This window comes from Chelmon rostratus, chromosome 2 (assembly GCF_017976325.1).
Source record: "Chelmon rostratus isolate fCheRos1 chromosome 2, fCheRos1.pri, whole genome shotgun sequence".
Taxonomy (NCBI): Eukaryota; Metazoa; Chordata; class Actinopteri; order Chaetodontiformes; family Chaetodontidae; genus Chelmon; species Chelmon rostratus.
This window is the reverse complement of record NC_055659.1, coordinates 24,569,760-24,590,522: the sequence shown is the minus strand read 5'-3', so window position 1 is coordinate 24,590,522 and position 20,763 is coordinate 24,569,760. Positions and strand designations below refer to the sequence as shown.

The window sequence follows — 20,763 nt, the reverse complement described above, 5'->3', positions numbered from 1 at the left end:
CAGTGCAAATAAAAACAGAAAATACACCTTGTTTGATTAGTACTTTGCCCCCCTAAGCACCGACATCTGAGACATTTCTATCAACTTCAAATGAGCAGTGACAGCAAAGTATTAGCCATCATATGGAACAGAAGCTAATTGCTGTTGGTCTTTTGCCCCCCCAGTGACAGCTGACCTGTAGAAGCAGCGGCCCCAGATGGTCCTTGTCAATGACCCCTTGACCAGTGGAGGACACGTCCGCCTTTTGGACATCGTCATCACTGCAAGAGCTCTTTCCTGAGGACATATGAAGCACATCACACAACGAATGAAGATAACTGTGATTTTACAACAGCCAAGCCGCATATTATGGCGTTTTCAGCCACAGTATAATAGATGATATTTTATTTTTTAGCACTTTGCATGATCATACTGTGTGTCATAATTTTATGGCAGCTGTTCTTCAATTTCCAGTTGGCTGTGGAGGCTGCTTCCCTATAACATTGCCATTTAGTACTTTTTTCTGGCCAGCAGGTGGCACCATGAGCCATGGCTGCATCCTTAGCATGCCTTTCTATTTTTAAAATCAGCATGTGTCTGAGGCTTTGTTAGATAACACTCTATATAGAGGGGTCATCTGTGGAGCTAAGCAAGATGGCAAATAATACTGACAATAGATTAAATGTAATTTCTGACCAAACTAGAAGCACAAGCCAAAAGAGCTGAGAAAGAAAGAAAGAAAAAAAAACACCTGAGAGAATGATGCAAACATGTGTAAACAGGGGGAGAGAAAAGGTGGGTTAAATGGACAACAGACAGAAAAGAGTAGAAAAAGAGAGGCCCTCCATCATTCCCATCCTGTCACTATGGCAACATGGCTGCCTAACACCCGGCCAGCAGTAGACAGCTGTGACCCTCTGGGTAGATTCCAAAGCGATTGCTCTCTCCCTTCTTTACCCACTCAACCTCACATACCTAATACCAACTGAGCTTAAACAGGGGAAGAAAATATCCTCCTTTGTGTTTTCAATCAGTCAAATGCAAATGCAAAATGACTGGAAAAAGGGATAGGAGTGAATCTCTATAAGGACTGATTTCTGAATCACCAGTGTCTCTAGCCAGTCTCCCAGAGAGAAGCAGGGTTTGGCACTAACAGATACACATTGCCACTGACAGCCTTGAGCCATGACCAACAAGGATTGGTCTCAATTACTGGTGTTCATTTACCCCCAGCAATACAAACAGCCTGGCTGTCAGTCTGAAGCAGCCTGGCCATGAACCAAATACACCACTTCATCATTGGCATCATCTGTCCTGCAGCAGGGACAAGGTTCAGCCTAACTTTATTCACTGTTAATTTCCCAAAGCAAATACTGAAAAACACAAATGGTATGTTTTGTATGCGACTTTGTTTATGACCAGAAGTGTACAGGTGTAAATTGCACAGTGGTGGTACCTTGCTCTTTGATTTGTCTGATCTGTCTCACAGTCTCCTTGAGGATGGCACATTTGTCAGGTTTGACGTTGAAGCTGTCAATGTTGGAGAGGTTGGCAGAGATGAGCTCAGCCAGCTCTTCAATGTACTTGCTCTCCTGTTCTCTCCGACGCTTGTCACACCTGCTGGGGCGCCAAAGGGATTAGACGTGTTACCATGACAACCTCACCTCCCCATGCCCCAGCCGTATGGCCTGCATACGGCCAGGGCTCAGATGTTTCAGATATTTTTACTAGCAGCATACACAGCATGGATGGTGTAGGGGTGTTTACATGAGGCCAGAAGGAAGGAAGTGACCTCATGCATTTGTTGATATTCAAACAAAAAACAGCAGCAGACAAAGTGGATTGGTATGTGATTGACACCTAACAGAAGTTACAGCACTCACCCTAAGCCCGGTGTGTCACAGGTGGACAGTTTACGTTTGCGGTCAGAGCACAGCGGCTCCAACGAGTTGTCTCCTACGCCACTCATCTTCAGCGCATATCAGCACCTGAGAACACACGCATCATATATACAGTATATGTACACACACACAGATATATATATTGTCAGTGCAACATGATCGGAAGGAATGAACTGAGAGTGTGGTTTTATTCACTCATATGTGTGTGGGACAATCTAATCAAAAGATGAGTGTGAATTGGAAAGTGCCCCCAGCTGTCCACTCAGAAACTTCGGCAAATTCAGGCCAACCGTGAAAACTTAGTGTCAGGTTTTGGAAAAAAACAGCCGCAAGCTACTGAGGTTATAAATGAAGTGACTTCCAAGGGAAGAGTAGATTGTAGATTCCTACAGATTTATGAGGGTACACTATCCAGTTAGAAAAGCAGCCTTGGTTCCTGCTTAGTGCTTGATGGGAGTGAAATCTCATCTGTTCCACTGCAAGGAGCGACTGATGATGATGTAGTGATTTGGAGCCTCGGGGGAGATGGGTCATCCTGCGTTCAGCCAGCCTGCCCGCTAGAATGATACCACTCTGCTAGCAGCGGCAACACACGTACAGACTGCATATACAAACCGTTTTCAGTACACTAACATGTTCAGGCATGTTGCAGCACAGTCTGCAAGCGAGACAAGCGCTAGTAGCTACTGTCCCAGCAAGGCACATATTCACCAGCCTGCCCTTTGTCCTTTGTCTAACTGCCTGGGACTGCATGAGAAAAAAATACACACTACTTTAGCTTGTGAAGCCTAGAAACAATCCAGGCGAGGCTCCACAGCACATTTCAAGGACTGGTGAGAATTATCCCTCTTCCGCATTCTCTTTACGCTGCATTCTCCATAGTAGGCTATATCCGTTCTTTCTTCCAATAGGTTTTAACTGCTTCCCCCCAAAGCATCCTAAGACAACCCCTCTGTTTTCTCCCTCCCACTCTCCCTGGGTGTAGCAGTATTGGGCCGGGACCCTGCCCTTGTTTTCTTGCTATGGCATTGCCCTGTGACTGACCCCCTCAGAGTTCACATTAGAGGAAAGCTCCATACCTGCCTCTAAGGTCATTGCTCTTTCCAATTTCCACCCAGAGTCACACACAAATCTCAAGTGTGCAGCTGTACAACCAGATTGTTCTTCTACAACCTTATCATGGACAGTACGTGTCTATGTGCACACACAAGCACTCTTAAACACAGAGTGGGCTCATTCCAGAGTGGATAAGTGTAGAATGGAGGGGAGCCATTACGCAACTCCTGCTCTGCAATGGCAGGCTAGGACATGTAGCCCAGTCACCCACCACCACCACCACTACTACTACTACTACTAGAAGAGCACCAAGTCTCAGACATGCACTCTGTGCCATAAATCTGCATCGCATGCTTCTTGTCTGTCTACCTATCACCACCCCTCTCTAAATCTGCCTGTCCTGCTCCAGCTCCGGCTGTGACTCTCACTGCCCTCCCTTCTCTCCTTCTTCCTTCCTTCCTGGTTTCTGTCCTAAGGCTCACCTCTGCAGCAGTGGGGAAAGATGACATCAGCCCTCAGTCAGCCTCATATCCTGAAACGGACAAACAACAGAGCTGGGGGCTGCTGGGGGTCTTATTGAAAACAGGGAATGCATAGCAATGTGCAGTAGTTTCAACTCTGGTCATGGGGAAGCAATGCAGAAAACTGTGTGTTAAATAAAACAAACAAAATAACTCTCAAAACTATGTTCTCAAAGGATGTAGACTGTATGGCACAATTTACTTACAATTTTGTGTTCAGTGTGTTTAATTAGTTCACTCACAATTACCCTTTGCACTTTATAAAACTTGAACCTGAAATCTGAAAACTGATGACCCAAGTAGACAACACATAAAGAGCAGAGTGAGAGATTGTGAGCAGGAGCCCACCAAAACCACAAATGAGGCTCAACAGGACTGGCAGTATGTCACTGACCTGAGTCAGCTTCATCTGACAATGTGAAACTTGCTCAGGGACATAATATGTTGCACAAACCATCAGGTACAAAAGACAGCAGCTGCCAACATGAGAAATACAACTTCTCACAGTTAAAAATGAAATGGTCTGAATCTCTAATGGATTATCCACCTGGAGTGTGTGTGTTTATCTCTACAGTTACCACATGCTCACCTTGACCAGTACAAGCCCGGGTGGCCAAGCTCCATCCAGGGTCTAGTGTCGCTTCAGTGTCTCAACATCTTCTGAAAACAGAAAGAGATGATAAATAGGTCACGAACTGTGGTGCTATCTGAATGTCTAGATTTCTCAGTACGACTTAATAAGGCCACTGCTCTGCATCCTATGAAAATAGCATGAGCTCTTGTTGTGTTTTGCTTTCACAGAAATTCATGGGAAAATCTGATTTCTAAAATTGCACAGGAAGCCACAGCAGATAGCATCCTGTTTGCGTCCTCCCCTCAGCCCGTTCCACTGCGTCATCACTTCTCTTTCCTGGAAATGTGGCCACTCATCCACCCTATTTACATATTCAATTTATCAAGCTGGGTCCCTGTCACCCTGGCTCCTACTCACACCTTGTACGATTGCTGCTGGCCATCAGAGGCTTTCTAAAGCTTAGCTGACTGAGCATTCAGAGAACAAGACAATGTTCAAATGACCCCATCCTCACAGAAATTACCTCCTCAGAAATTACTGCAAAAATTAATCAAATCGTTGCTAACAATTAATTTCAACTCAACAAGACCTTTTGTAACCATGAACATAACTAAGCAAATAGTGATAAATTTGTTACCAATTTTTATGGTAACAGAGAAGCTCCTGAGCATGTAACCTTTCTTGCCTTTGATAATTTATATCGCTTATACTACTTTGAGAACAATTTGTCAGACACTATATATATGTGCTAGTAACCCTTCTGTCAAAGCTTCCATAACCTTCAGTACATTGCAATGCTATTCATAATCACAGCAAAGAAGGCCCTCTGGGGTTTTGTGTTTTCTCCTCAGAGCAACTGAATAAGCTTTCATCAAAGCAACAGAAATGAATCTTGAGCTGGTCACCGACATCTGTGTACAGTTCTTGCATTGCGAAACTGTTGCAACATTATACTCAGATATAATAATTTTTTGATTACTTGGGATTCTTCTAGCTACATTTTCATATCAAGGGGACCTGTCATTGGGTGCTTACATAAAAACTGGGAGGGCCCGGTCTACAGTGTTTGGGCACAAATTGCTCCCAAAGACCTGCTGACCTTTAGCACCATCATCCTACTGCCAAAGATAAGCCTGTCAGATGTTCTTACTTTCATGGAAAAAAAAACCCTTGAACAACTGCTGTTCTCTATGCACATGCTAAGCAAAAATTACAAATACAATTTGCCATTATAAAATAAATTGTTTAAACTCTAAAAAAACCAGTTATGATGTCTCTATTCATGTTTAGTCTTATATTCAAAGGTCTAACTCACAAAGCAGTGGTTACAAGCATGCAACCTAGTCTGCACACAGTGTGTGTGTGTGTGTGTGTGTGTGTGTGTGTGTGTGTGTGTGTGTGTGTGTGTGTGTGTGATCCTCCAACACAGACCACTGATCACATCAGTTCTAAACGCTGGGCTGCTACTGAGCTAATGCTGCAGCTGAATAATTTAACACTGAGAAAGAGAGAAAAGCGTTCCCTTTCTGTCAACTGTCCAAACATGGTTTAATAATTCTGAGTCGACTCTCGCTATCACCAAAACAAATCAACTATTCACAGAAACTAGAGTTAGAAAGCAATGTGTGAATATTTTTTACCATCTTTTCTGACGTTTCAATTTTGATGTTTCCTCAACCCTCACTCGTGTCCGATAGTCAGTGAAATTTTGTAAACCACTGTGTTTTCTATTCTTACTTACTGACACAGGTACAAACACACATCACGCATGCACAAGTCACTTCCGAAGGTGAAATGGTAATTCAAGCTAGGAGATATAATCACTCATATGAATATGGATCTCAGAAGGAGGAGGAGTCTAGGCAGATGAGTAGAATCAAGAGTGGGGGAGTAGGAGGGTGAACAGGGAGGACAAGGGTGAACAGGGAGGGGGAGGGGAGAAGTAAGGAGACTGTACTGAGACAAATAGTGTTATGTATCATACTGGTGGCGACACTGAACATTTCATTTTGAAACAGTTCCTAGACTAAGTCTGTTAGCGACTTGTTTTGAAACAGAAAGTCTATCAAACACTGCTTTTAAAAATGTACTTTTTGAAATCAAAATGCAAAGTTCTCAATGCAGCACCAATAAAAACACACAAGTCAGCTTCCAAGGCAACAAAGTATCAAAAGCTACAGTGAAATTGTTGCCAAAAACAGAATGTTGCATGTTTCTAATGCTGATTGCTGTTGAGTAGAGCAATTGTAATAACAGAAGTTATGAGTTGTTGCTTTCATGTCCGTTTTGAAAGGGGGGGGGGGGGCTATGATGTACATCCTCTCCTGACTTTGGTGATTTTTAGTGAGGTGAGTTTATTTCAATCAAACCAGTTGTTGGTGGTTGTTGGAACAGTACAAGATGAACTAAGAAGTTATAGTTATATTTTGTATCTTACGGTGATAAAATTGTGTTCATGGGAGTGGGAGTCTGGTGGCTCTGGCGAGAATGATGTTGCTGCTGTCTCTGGCCAAATAAAATTGAGTTTACTCTTTAACAAAAAGGTATCTCTGAAGGGATTCTTTACATAATGTTGTCAGACACTAACAATCTAACCACTTTTAGTGGATGTACATTGAGATTACATTGCAGCCCGTTTTGTGGCTGTCGGCTGCAGGACTCTCTACGAATGCTGGAAAAACATAAAAAATTTTGGTCTCCATTAGTCACTTGGACACAAAAACATGGGAAAATAGGGTCCATAATTAGATAATAAGTGACTGGAATTCCTCCCATTGGTCTGGGACATTGAAATCTTCCAGGACATGTGGACTGGCACCAGTTGGAAACTCACAAAGTCACTTTGATTGATTGAAAATTAAACGTAGGTCAGCTGAAATGAGTGAGTAATTCAACAACACAGTTAGCAGCTATTTTATGTGTTTACTTTGTAATGTGTAGGTATGTACATCTTTAAAAAGACATATTTATGTTGAAATAATGTACAAGCCGTATGTTGTATGTTGTTGCATTGGATTGCCCTGTAATGGACATAATGTGCAATAACAGATATCTTAATGGTTTGAACCTACATGTTTTTTTAGCGGGAATTTTTTAACATCATTTTTGGCCAATTATGGCAGCCCTAATAAACTGAATTCGTAGTTCAACAGTGAAATGTGAAAGCAGGAAAATATTTATTTCCTTTATTTGAAATGGGCACTGCTTGAGCTTTGACAGTGGATTTACTTGTTCAGCAGGTCAGAAGTCACAGTGGGCAGTGAAAGGGTGGACACAATCCTCTATACAATAAACTTTGAGTTTGAGGAGTTTCGCTTCCTCATATCTTCATCAAAACTACTAGTCAACACTGCAACAACTCCCATACTAATCACGTGTTACAGAACAAGCATTTAAATGTCACCATGATTATCATTTATGTAGTGACATAATTTTGATATTATTTAATTTCTGCAGCATTCCAAGAAGGTATATTGTTAGATTATTTGTAAGACTCTGCCATAGTCATAGTCAAAGATTTTTTAAAGTGGGTGTTGAATGACATGTCTAACAACAAATTAAGTAATCATATATTCAAGACTCCAGTTAGCTTTTAGAACTTAATTTCTGATGACTTACAATTTTTCTGAGGGAAACCATGGCATCTCTAAACATAAAATACGTGTTCTCTTACAAATGTGATGCTGATAAGCTTACATAAGTGAAGTTGGTAACTGAACGATGCTGCATTTGTCTGCTCTCTGCAGCATCAAAGCTTCAGTCAGTATCACGAAAAAAAAAAAAACCAAACACAAAATTTCGATACACAGTCATTTGGCAAAAGGCCAGAATGGCAGCAGCTTCAGTCAGTCAGTCAGGACCAGAATAGTGAGGAGGACATTCCTGCTCAGCCTGAAATAAAGCCTGCAATCTGAGCTCCCTGAGACAATGAGTGGCAGGGCCAACAATAAACACTGGCCTACCCAAAACAAAGATCAGACAAACTGGGGCACACATACACAATATCCTAGACCCCCAGAAACACACATGTGCCCAAACTGTCTGTATTGTATGGTGTGAGCGAGAAACAGTTCAGTTTGAGGAAAATACTGAAAATATACTGGAAACTCCAAAAATCATGGCAGACATGTACCAGAAGACACAGACCCACAGACCCACAGACACACAGACACACAAATAAAGAAACAAAAGGTGCCTACTTGAGTTTGGGACATCAAGAGCAAAAAGGAAACAAAAGGACAAAATGACTTCCTGTGTTTCTTCAAAGAACTTCTCCACCTCCTCTCCTGCAGAACATTCAACCAGCTATATACTAGGTTAAGTGCAACTGGTGCACACACCAACCCCACTCTCCATGTCTTTATTCAAGAACACTGTGTGTGTGTGTGTGTGTGCGTGTGCATGCGTGTGTGTGTTGGGGAGGTTGAATAGTTCCCAGTGAATATCGAACCTTATTTTTGCTTGAAATGGCCATCTGTAATGAGTAGTTTATGAGGAGCAGCTTGTGGAGCTTGTTAATGACACTGACCCAAATTAATCCTGTGCAACTAAATAAACCACAACCTTTTCGCAACGGATTCACGAGTCTGCAGCATACTGTGTAATGTGTAAGGGTTACGATCCTGTTTGGCCTTGGAAGTGGGTTAGCACTGTAGGTAGCAAGTTGTCACAAGCCAGGTCCAGGGCAATGACAAAGAGATGAAAATGAACATGGTTGTACTGAAAAGGCAAATAATCACAAGCTAGCTATCTTTGCATGTTAACATTAACAGCTGAATTTAGAGCCGGCAAACACACTGTAAAAATTTGGCCCATGAACCGTTGTGCTTGTGTTTTCAGACAGCCATGAAAAAGCTATGATTGGAAAATCAAGTTCAGGGGAGGGGTTTAGCAAAAGTTATGTCATTAGCAAATTGTCTTTCTTTGTGTCTTAACTTGAGTGAGCTCCCTAATGATGATATATGTGACAGAAAGCATGTAACCAAAAAGTACTCTTGGCTGGGGGCCAGCATGGCAAAAAGGACACAGACTCAACTTCAGTTGAAATGGAACGGCCATTACAACCGATACAGAGGAGGTGCTGCCATAACAAACCTCTATCCATTTTAGTGAAGAAAAGCATGAAATAATTTTTTTTTTTTAAATGTAAAACAGTTCATTAATGCTGTATTGTAGATGAACAGACAATAAAATCTGATTCAAAAAGTAACTTCACGTTTCGATTCAAAAGTTGGACTTGGTTGGATCCTTGCCATAGCACAACTTCTAACTTGCGAACATCATGCTGGAACCAATAATTTCCCCCCTTAATTTTGAGGGAATATAACTTCCAGAAACAAACCTTTCATAGTCTCAAGTGCACCCTTGCTGTTGGTAAATATTGCTTATTAGCAGTTTTTCTGCCAACATTACACATGATCTTCATGAAACATGTGCTTGTGGGACTAAACTGAAGGCAGGGGGTTTGATGGTAAGATGAAGAGTGCTGCCACACAATGAGATTCAGGGATGGGAATGAGGAGGACATATGTCAAGCATGTGTGTACAAGTGCAGATTTTGAAAAGCGAAGCTATAAATTGTTCAGAGAAAGCCTCCATTTATGTGCCAAGGCAGTTGTGAAATTCCACAAAGGCTTAAAAACCAGACTGAAAACACAGGATATATTCCTGCATTTGTCTGTAGTGTGGCTGGCAGTAGAGCAAGATGTTTCTGTCTCTTAATTCCTCTGGGTACTGTCAATGTGAAGGTCCATTCAAACCATGTCTGAGTTATGAATCGATGTTGGCAAAAACACAAATCCCAATTTGTTTCATTTCTGTTTTACCAAATTCATTCACATAGATCAGTCTTTCAAATGGAAAGCCCCAACAAGTGTCACTGATTTAGAGTTTATATTAAAGTCATACAAGGAGCAGTTCAGAGCAGCATAAAGCACACCTTTCAAAACCGCTGTAGTGACGCAAACATGAGAGAAGAAGACAGGGAGGTGGAGCAGGGAAAGCAGACAGAAACACACCCTCACAGAAGCTTACTGGAGTGTGTGAAGCATTTCAGAAAAGCACGAGTAAGAAGCCTCAAGGAATCCAACCTCAAAAGTTCAATTTGATTGACCAATCTGTCAGATATTACCTTTGCAAAGATTTTCATTCTAAATCTAAATTTAAAAGCAGGATTGGTGATTGTCCCATTGTTTGTATTTCTTTCCACTCTTGCCTACTTGCGCATGCCCAGCGTGTGTCCAAACGGTAAAAAAAACACAAAGACAACACTACATCGCTTGTAGTCTACAGCTACACTTGTCACTGCCGAAGTTGGCAATGTATCCAATTCTCTCTGATCCTCGCTGTCCACTGTTGCTGCAGTTACCTAGCAGCTAGCTCACCGTTTCTGCCGGTAACATTCATTCGTGGCAAGTAGCATGTCACATAACGCTGTTGTGAAGAATGAAGGCGCATGCCATAGTAAGATTGAATGAACAGTCTCTTCTGTGACAACCTACACTATCGAGTGTGGTGGCTTAGGCCACTTATTTCTGTTCAAACGCGACCTAAGTCCGAGAGGGTAGAAATGGAGCTGGACCCGAACACAACGTGCATTCTAGTTTATGTGTCAGAACCTGACCCCACCCAAGCCTAACGCACTTAATGTAAGCTGGGTTGAAAAAAATCGATCCGCCGATTTTAAATCGATTCTCATTTTATTTTTTTTAAAAAAAAATCGATTCTCGTGTCCAAAGATAGATTTTTTATACATTTATATACGTATTTTCCGCACTATAAGGCGCACCGGATTATAACGCGCACCTTCAATGAATGGCCTATTTTAAAACTTTTTCCATATATAGGGCGCACCGCATTATAAGGCGCATAGAAAGAAACTACCTTACTGTGGTGTCTGGGGTTGCGTTATGCATGCACTAGATCAGGGGTCAGCAACCCACGGCTCCGGAGCCACATGCGGCTCTTTCATCCCTCTGATGCAGCTCCTGAAAATAATTAATGAGCATTTATTTAAAATGTATTTTATTTTACTTTGTTCGTTTTGAAACAAACACCGTGCGCGCTCACAGATGACAGCTTATCCTGCGTAAAGATGCAGGTGACGGCGCACAGCGCTGATGTGCAGACCCTGTGCGCTGAGGTTCAGGAGCAGAAATCACATTAACCACGTTTGATTAATATTTTAATTGGCTATAATTTAGCACATATTCATATTTTTTCATTGTTCAGTGAAACAGTCATTTTATTATTTAGGTTGACAGCTGACTGCACGCGTCAGTAAAAGGATGATGGCACGCAGACAGTGGAACGCCCTTTACACTTTTACCGCTGTTACTTCGGCCACGCCCCCTGTCTACGATAGCCATAATTAACCAATATTGGTTAACCAATATGCACTAAAGCTTTGATGTGACTTTTAGACAGTTTACAGTTCACGTTTAAAATGTCCATGTTTACATGTTCGCATTTTGAAAGCAATTGAATGTCTTACACTTCTAAAGATTTACAGTGAGATTTACTCTAAATAAAAACTGTGAGACACTTATGTTATTAATTTAATGTTATTAATTTAATGTTATTTCTAAATTTTTGTCCAAACCCAGCCCGACCTATCAGGTACTGATGGGCTCCGGTCCAGTATTCACCCTCTAGGACACAATACAAGTTCTTTCAATTACCATTACACTTATCTAGCCTGTTGCGGCTGACTAAAGTAACTTGGCACTGGTCGAGACTCGCACCCACAAGAAAACTGCTGGTCTACGTCACATATTAGGGTTCAGGTTACCCAAAAGGTACCTTCTTTAAAAGGCTGATGCGGGTTAGAAGCTGTTGTTGTAAAGTACCCTTCTGCCATCTACTGACTTTCCTTGTTTCCTGTTTTTGTGTCACAGCTTGCTCCTCAATTGACTGGTGAAATAATTTAAAGATTGATGGAAATCAAGAGTCAATAGTCTAACTGACCTGAGACTCGAAAGTCAAATCGAATCGTGACACCCCTTAAATATGGGGTGTATTACCAATAAATCAAACACTGCTTAGCCCATCTGTAATTCGTTTACCCTGACTAAAAAACAACATACTGTTGACGTATATTATATTAAAAATTTTTTACAAGGGCACATCAAAAGTATTAAAATACAAAACAGCTATTTGTCCTGGTGGCTTTTTCCTCCAACTCTATACATGATGCCCATAAACAAATGTTGTAAAGGAGAGAAGGCAGTTCAAAGCAGAACTGCCTTCACAGGATTGCTTGTTTTCATAGAGAAAACATCCCCCACCCGCACTCATGCACACAACACACACAGAACTCAGACAGACTGTGTGTGCATCTCCCTATTTTTCTCACACAAACTGCAACGTGTAGAAAAACCAGAGAAAATAAATGAAGGTGGAAACAAAGAGATGGCAGATTCCACTGTGTGTGTGTGTGTGTGTGTGTGTGTGTGTGTGTGTGTGTGTGTGTGTGTGTGTGTGTGTGTGTGTGTCACACATGCATCTCCTACTATCCATCATTAATACAGACAAAGAACAGAAAGGAACAGGAAAGGACCCACGTGGGAACAGATTCGACCAGCTAACTGATCGCATAGCACCACTGTTGTGACGCATCTGAGACAACCCCTTCATTTTACATAAACTTAGCATGTTGGTGTTTATGGCGAGGTGATAAGAATGCGGACACAACATAGTTCAGAGGAGGCCACGGTGACCAAACAAAATGCAGGGGGCTGTGATCACACAAAGCTAATATTATGGAAATTAGTTCATTAATCAATGGCTAAACAGGCTTTTATCTGGGGGAGCCAGAGCGCCAGGGCCTGATCAGCTGCCATGCTGCCTAGTCTGATAACACACACATCTTCACTAGCAATGCAAATCTCATGTATCCTGAGATAATTCAGAGTGAAGATATGTCAACCATTGTAATAACTGTTGGCAATATCTTTAAAATGACCTCAAGTTGATATGGAAAGGCTGTGCTCAGTTTTAAGTTTGCTTTTTATAAGCAGCATTTGTGTACACGTTTCAAGTGTGCCACTCAGTTAAAAAAAAAAAAGATATTCATTTTCAGACCGCAGCGCAGCTCTGACGATTTTCTCTCTTCCCTTCCTCCCTCCCTCCCTCTTGCTCTTCTGTCTTTCTCTCCTCCCTCTCTGTACTCGCTCCCCCCTCTTCTTCCTCCTCCTCCTCTCCCCACCGTCCCTGTTGGATTGGTGGAGTAAACACAGGAAGAGAGCGGGCTCTGTTCCACCACGCCAGAGCTGGGGCTGGGCGTTCCTGCAGAGCTCCTGCGCCGAGGTCAAAAGTTTACTGTGGTTTTCATTTCACCTTTCCTCAGCCAATCACAGCGCCACACTGCCGCGCCTGAACCCTGACCCCTGCAAAGAATTCCACTCAAAAGATGGTCTGACGCCAGTTTCACAACTGCACCCCTCCCATCTCCCATTTTTCGCCTTACTACTCCTTTTCCTTTCTTTCAACTGGCCAGTTTCATGTGTTGACAGAGCCTAGGTGAAAAAGATTCCAGAAATGAGGTACGAGGGGAAACAGAGAGCTGGAGCAGAACTGGGGTTTTTAATGCTCACAGCCATGCTTTATTAGAAAACTATCAACAACTGCTTTCTTTTATCTCCCAGGTGATGAACAGCTAACCATAGCAAAATAAAAAGCTAAATGACGCACCTAAAAATACCTAAGAATTGGAGAATCGCAAGTAACTTTGTACAGTCTGACACATAAGTAGAGACCATTTTAGTTTGCATTATTGCAATCCCAGTGCAATAAAATCCACAGAATCATGAATTATAAAAAGGCAGAACATAAACCAAATCCTTGTGCATTTGATAAGGCCTACAATTCTACCCTTGGGTTTTCCTTCTTCACGTTCCTTCATCTACGATGCTTTACAGAGTCTGCTGCACATTCTGCCCACCACATGCTGCCCAGGTTAACACTATTAAAAGTGTGTTTAAATGACTTATGAGGACAGGCGGGATACAGAGGTCACAAGGACCAAGTGTAGAAAGACAGACAGAAAAGGCAAATGGGGGGGTAGGACGAAAAGCTCTGCTGGGCTTGTATCACATCTCGGGAATCTGTTAAGAAATCAAATCAGAGTTTGTCGGTCTGACTAGACACATGTATACACATGCTGAGCCATAATCCAAACGTGGGTTTGTTTTTGTCTTGGTGTCACTGCTGAGTGATTAAGCCTGCACCGCTAATCAAGTCCCTCACACTGTAAGGGAGCAGGAATAGGACAACACGCGCTGATCAAGCTGACACACACGGGTTTCTGCTTTAAACTGGCTTCTTAGTTTTCACCAACAAAAAAGAGAGAGGGAGAGGGAGAAAGAGGGAAGGAAAAAAGAAAAACATTCAGAGTTTCAGTGTTCCTGCAGATCCACACACTTCGCCAAGTGAAATCAAATTTAATGGGTTCAGAAAGGCTTTCGAACTGTATCAGTATGAACAAAAGAAAATATACTGCAGTCGGTTCATTTTTTTTGGTGCCTAAATGATGTACGTTGGACTGAACTCACCTTTTGTCAAATCACAAATTCCAGTACAGTTGTCCACAGACCAAGAGTTTGGCGGTAGTTAAGAGTCAGAGTTTTATAACACAGGTGTTGGGACCCCACGTAGTTGCAAAACACAGTGTGGAGCCTTTTCAATGTTTTGCATCTACTGTTGTTAAAATCCTAGTAACAATGGGCTCTTCTATGCTGTTATTTAAGTTTGTCTTAGAGCAACTAAACAACTTGCAGACATGTATTTAATGTAAAAACAAACAAACATTATATTGCTAAGCTTTTTTCCCTTAAAGCCTTCAGAGTCTTTGAGTGATACTGAACTACTGTACAACTTTATGGCAGCTCATGGTATGTGACTGGTGTTTTGATGAAGAAAATAGGGTTGAACAATAAAATAATGGATACCAATTAGTTTTGCAGAATTGAGATGATGACCATGGTGATGACCAGTGGAATTCTAATCAGGGAAGGCCAGGACAGACTCTGCAAAACATACTAGAGCATTGATGAGTGTGGTGGAGTGTATAATCTTTTTAATTATATTAAAAATGAGTGAAATGGCATGAAGCTACATCCTGCTTGCGTGTGAGGCACATATATATGTAGGCTGGGCTGCTCAACTAGTACTAACAACAACACCATAAATCTACTTGCAATATGAAATGCATTTGGAGTGGCAGTGAAACCATTTTTTCTTCAGTTAAGTTTCATTAGGATAGGGGCCTGATTGCAGAAAAATAATTAGGAGATTCAATTATTAGACTGATGAATTTCACATTTTCAAGACTAAGGAGAAATGACAAAGCATAAAGACAACTGTTTGTCTTGTCACATTTCATGCCTACTGAAGAATGAGTAAGAAATCTCTAAGTCGTTTTTTGTTTAAAACAAGTACTTGTATCCTCTACACCACCCCTGTCTTGTTACACTACTTGAGATTACCATTACTTTATAATATATATATGCTTGTGGAAGGAAATGTATTTAAGCTCAGAAAACCATGTGGGTTGACTTCATCCACACTGGGCCAATTCACACTCATTCTGATCAGCCCCGCTGTATTTTTGCCCCCAACAACTGTCAAAACTCTGCCATCTCTACTTTAAACCAAACTCATAATTTCATTTAAATACAGTTGGACGCGAGAAACAAGATAGTAGCAGGGTAGCAGACTGTAAGGTTGGTGCTGATTGAATGGGGACCTTTAATTCACCTTTTTTAGTCATACAGCAGTCATATAGAATCACTTGTTCCTGGACAGCGATGGCAATCAGATGAGCATATATGAGCACCACAAGAACAAGCAGAACGAAAACATGACAATCACTTGCCATACATAGTCATTTCCACACAAAATACTGGATAGGGCTATTTGGCCAAATTTTGTAAGTGTTGTGTGGTATATGAATAATCGCATCGGTTCAAAGCCTGATGTGATGTGGCAATGTCAGGAGGCAAGTGTTGGCCTCGGCTATTCTGGGGACAGTGGTAAGCAGCAGCAACCTTTTGATTGGAGTGTTGCCTTAACGACAAGCCACATACACAGGGGTGATGTCACCAGGCGGAGTGAAAAGCAGTAATGGTGAAAGAAACATTTTCCACTTTATGCAGAAAGGAGGGGAAAAAAGAGTGTTGCTGAAAAAGAGGATAATAATAAATTATCTGACACATGCCTTGCCAGTGTTGACATGCTGTAGTAAGTCTGGAGCCTTTAACGATGGCGTGGAAGTCTGTCATTCACAACTTGACTTTTCTTTGAACTCAAGGCTGCAATAAAGTAGAAATCGCACTTGTGGAAAACCAAAAAGCTGTCTGACACAGTGCTCTGAGCAAATGTCTGCATACTCACTGCAACTTGTTGTTATTTCGTCTAATTAAAGGGGCTTTTAAATTGCAGGTGAACTATAAGACAGGAGACATTCAGCGCCCTTAACAGTCCCTGCTTGCATGGTCACATACGTGCATGTATCATCTTACAACTTGCAACTACAGCACCATGCCTGCCACAGCTGCCTCTCAATCCAGGCAGACCCAGGAACCCCACCCCACTGCCACATAAGTCCAACATCAAACCGTTTCATCTTGGAGGTGCACAGAGCGTAAGAGGAACACAATATAAACAAAGGAAATGAACACAACCAACCATTTGACACTGTTGAATTATAGGGGCTGGAGTGTTGAGGGCAAAAAAGGTAAGCTTTGTGAAAATGGGACAGAGCAGTGGTTGGGGCCAAACCCCTTGTTGTTTTGGTTACAAACTGACTATTTTGCCATTGCAAGCACACTTTTTTCACTTCATGTGTATCTGATGTATACAGGAGGAAAAGAAAACTGGAGAAGAAGGAGAGGATGGAGGGAGTCCATGTAGCAGTTGAGAAGTTCATCCAGAAGTGGCCGTGTGTCTTTTCTCTTTCCTTTACCAGCCTCTCTTTCTCCATCTCTTTACACTGAATAACAGACAGAGAGAGCATCTGGTAGCAGTTATCTCACAAACCAAACTTTTTTTTCACCCTCCCTGTCACTCCCCCAAAGCATTTTTTTTATAAAAGGGAGCTCTAAACAAAACACAAACAAGGTCTTGCTAACATTTTACAATGGTAACAAAACTAGGCCAGGGAGCTACCCTCCCACTGGCTTGTTCAGGTGAACTCATTTTATGAGCATTCTTCAGCTGGGGGAGCGAAAGTTAAAGGGGGAGTTGAAGTTAAAGAGGAAGGGCAAGGAAGGGAGGGGGGGACAAAGCTTGGCACCCCCTTCCCTAATAAACCCTTGCCTCCGTCCAATCAACAAGGACTACAGAGAGTGAACTGTTCCAAATCCTTGCTGGTTATAAACTGGAATTGGGTGCAATGATTGCTTCAGGCTGCCCGTTTGGCTTGTAGAAGTGCGCATGGCTCACATATGGCGCAGCTAGCCTAACACTTGGGTATTACCTCAGAGTTGAGGAAGAGGGGACTGGGGGGATGAATGAGATGTGACTTCAAATAGAGTTAGAGTGCAAACTGTACCGCTTGACATGGGACTCAGCTGTCTGGCTTCCTTTGAATGGTGAATAAAAATCTGGGTTCAGCAGCTCTCGTCTCACATTCTCACTCTCACTTGTTTGGGGGAAGTAGCTGTAAATATTTTAGCAGCGGAAACACGACTGTCTTGTTGAGCAGAGTTTTCTATATTTAGCTCACCAGAGGTAGGCAGAAAAAGCAAACCTACCTGTTGAGTACTAGTACACCAGTGTGTGGTATGTGCACCAAAGCAAACACAAATGTGGATCACTGTCACTGCATGAGTGACCTTGAGAAGTTAGGACTAAACAGGATGTTTTACACGGATTGAGCTGACCACAGGAAGCTTTTGTGTTCTTAAACTTTGGCTGTAAAAACAGCCTCTAATGACAAGTCAGAGTCAAGTCTAAATCTCTTCAGAGATTCCTGAACAACTGTTGAATATTCTTAACTTGACCTAGAAACAGGCCAGGGTAAATCCCATGAATTTAGAATAACACATTTCAAGATGTGCTCTTTTCTCTGAATTAAAAGTGCTAGTTAAGAGTTATCAGTCAGTGGCAACTTTTTTCCTTGACTAACCCTACACTACCTGTAGTACTGCCTAACAAAGAGGTACAAAGACCAAGGAGTCATATTTCAATTAGGGGAAACAATCAGGCTTTCCTTTCACACAGAGCTGTGTGTTATCAAGAGTCCTCTAAGAGCCACTGCTCACCCACACAGCTATTAATCTTAAATTGAACACATACCACATGACCAATTGGCAGTTACTTGAAACGAAACGTATTATCATCTCCTTCTCTCTTAAGGCACAGAGGCTGATGAAACACTAAAAGAATGCCATCTATTCAGACATCCGCGATGCAAAAATGCAGCTTGACAAAGAGAGATAAGAGACAGTTATCAAAAAGTGGCTCCACCACACAAAAGTGGCAAGCTCTCCACTTATTTTTCCCTCCATTTCTCTGACACCAGCCAGCATTCAAAAGTCAACAGCAGGTATATTTACAGAATAGTAGGGAGCTCATGGAACAAAATTAAAGTAGTATAAAATGCTTTAAAACTTTTGTCTTTCATTTTTTTACATATTCAAAACACTACATTTTAAATGTAGATCATAATTCCTATTAACTTATATATATATATATATATATATATATATATATAGTGTTGACAATACAGTGGAGATACAAGAAGAACTGGAATCAATACACAAAACCAGAATTGACAAAATTCAAACATTGCCCAACCTTACTGAGAGGCCACAGCCAAATCTAACCCATTTCTACACAGATGTATTAGTTGCAACACCTGCTCCACAGCTTAGTTTACCAAGTCTGCTCAGTAACTATCTCAAGGAAAATATATTTTACGCTTTTATGGTATAGTTGACAGGACGCTAAAATATACACCATCAAAAGTAACCTCAATGAGCATTGACTAAATATCAGCAATGGCACTAAATGTATGATCACTGGATTATCAATCAGGCGATCTGATGTAACCACAGAATCTGCCACGACAGAGAGGCTTCTCCCAGTCCCATGAGAAAAAGTGATAAGTTAATGAATTATTGAGAGCACAGGGGCCAGCAGACAAAGAGCGAAAGCCATGTATCCCAGTCACTTCTTCACCCCATCTGCAGTCAAAGAATCCCCCCAAAGATTGATTCATTGTTAACGCAGCCTGACACCCTGTGTGAGGGAGAAAGAAAGTGGTAGATAAAGGGACAGAGAATGGGGGACAGGGGGCTCCATTTGCCAAGAATATGAGCAGAAGCAGTTCATTGGACAGGTTCCCACAGTGGTCATTCTGCCACTTACAAAAATACCACATATGTGGGCTTGAGTAATGGCATTCAATCAGACTCAAAATAAAGACAAGTTAGCTCATCTGATGGCCGAAGACTGTCAGCCTTCTCACTTTTTCATTCCCAGCTGCACGGCGTCCAAAAGCTCACATTATTTAGATATCGCAGACTATTTGATGACTCGTCTGCATGAAAAATGAACAATTCCTGCAACAACCTAGTAGCTAGGCCTAATAGCAATAGGACAAGACAAAACCCAGATGAATGCAGAGGTTCTCAAATGGGAATAAGCATTGAGCTGTAAATACCTGCAAGTATTGGCAGGGATGGCCCCAGGCGAAGAGAGCGACAGCACACCTAGACCTCAGCCGTTTCAGTGGAATGACTAACTTGCCTCTTCATTGTCTGCCTACACATGAGCACTCTCTCCAAGAATGTCCTCTCACCACCTCAAAACACTGAGTGCTCAGCATACACCTTGTCCAGCATAGGGAAAGCAAACCTGGACTTTACCTAAACCCTAAGAGTGTTCGTCCTCCCTGACACTGAAACACATTGACCACCCCCTGCCACTCCGTCTATCTAAATATGATTTATCAGCAGTGAAAGCCAACATTTTTTATTGTGTGATGAGCCATTATACCAACCATTATAATCACGAGTACGTAATCTCACTACAACCATGCAAATACATAACAGATGCTGTAGATTCTCCAGAGCAGCCACACTGAGCTCGTCACTTCAAGTGGGGTTGTCAGCGGTGGGTACTGGTAAACACAAGCTGGTTGATCGAGACCTGCAGCTGGTTAACGTCATACACTTAACAACCACAGAGAAGGAATAAGGCAGTGAGCAATTTATGTTTTTGTCTAATTACATATGACTTGCCGTCAGCTAAATCAGTTTGTTCCTATTTGTTAGATGGTGTTGCATATCGTGTGTCAAATTAAAGGCAAGAAAACTATTCCACGAACAAAATGCAGGCAAGGTTACACTACGTTTAAGTGAGTTAACACTCACGGTGGAGGCTGAAAGCAGCAACAAACGAGCAATAACACACATTTTAGTTTTTGTGAGCCAAGCGACAACTACTGCGGTGCAACTAACGCTAGCTGTGAACACAGACGGTTTCTGCAGCCCCCGCTCATGCCGAAACTGTAAAGCAAGTCAGACGGTCTGGTAGGTGAATATTTAGTGCCCAAAGCCATCCAGCTGTGTTGTGGACAATGAACACAGCCTTGTGTCGCTGCCAAGTTAACATTAACGTTCTCTAACACAAACGAGTTCACTCACGAGCAGTGCTGACTATCAACGGCTAGGCTACCGCACACCAGCGAATCAGAGAGCCTGTATCTCGTAAACTTTGTAGCTAGCGG

The 20,763-nt window shown here is 42.0% G+C and overlaps 1 protein-coding gene across 4 annotated transcripts in view; it reads right to left on the bottom strand.

Annotated features, from left to right (window-relative positions):
- Positions 1-20,763, bottom strand: part of LOC121614517 (nuclear receptor coactivator 3-like) — a 31,822-nt gene that overhangs the window by 10,661 nt on the left and 398 nt on the right. For 3 of the 4 annotated variants that reach the window (XM_041948425.1, XM_041948442.1, XM_041948450.1), the window contains exons 2-5: positions 4,047-4,117; positions 1,863-1,967; positions 1,436-1,596; positions 176-276 (exon numbers count right to left, since the gene is read on the bottom strand). In XM_041948425.1, coding sequence (XP_041804359.1) covers positions 176-276; positions 1,436-1,596; positions 1,863-1,948 — 348 coding nt within the window. In that variant the 5' untranslated portion in view covers positions 1,949-1,967; positions 4,047-4,117. Of the gene's footprint in view, positions 1-175; positions 277-1,435; positions 1,597-1,862; positions 1,968-3,418; positions 3,469-4,046; positions 4,118-20,763 lie in introns of all 4 variants that reach the window. The other variant, XM_041948433.1, reaches the window with a different exon arrangement.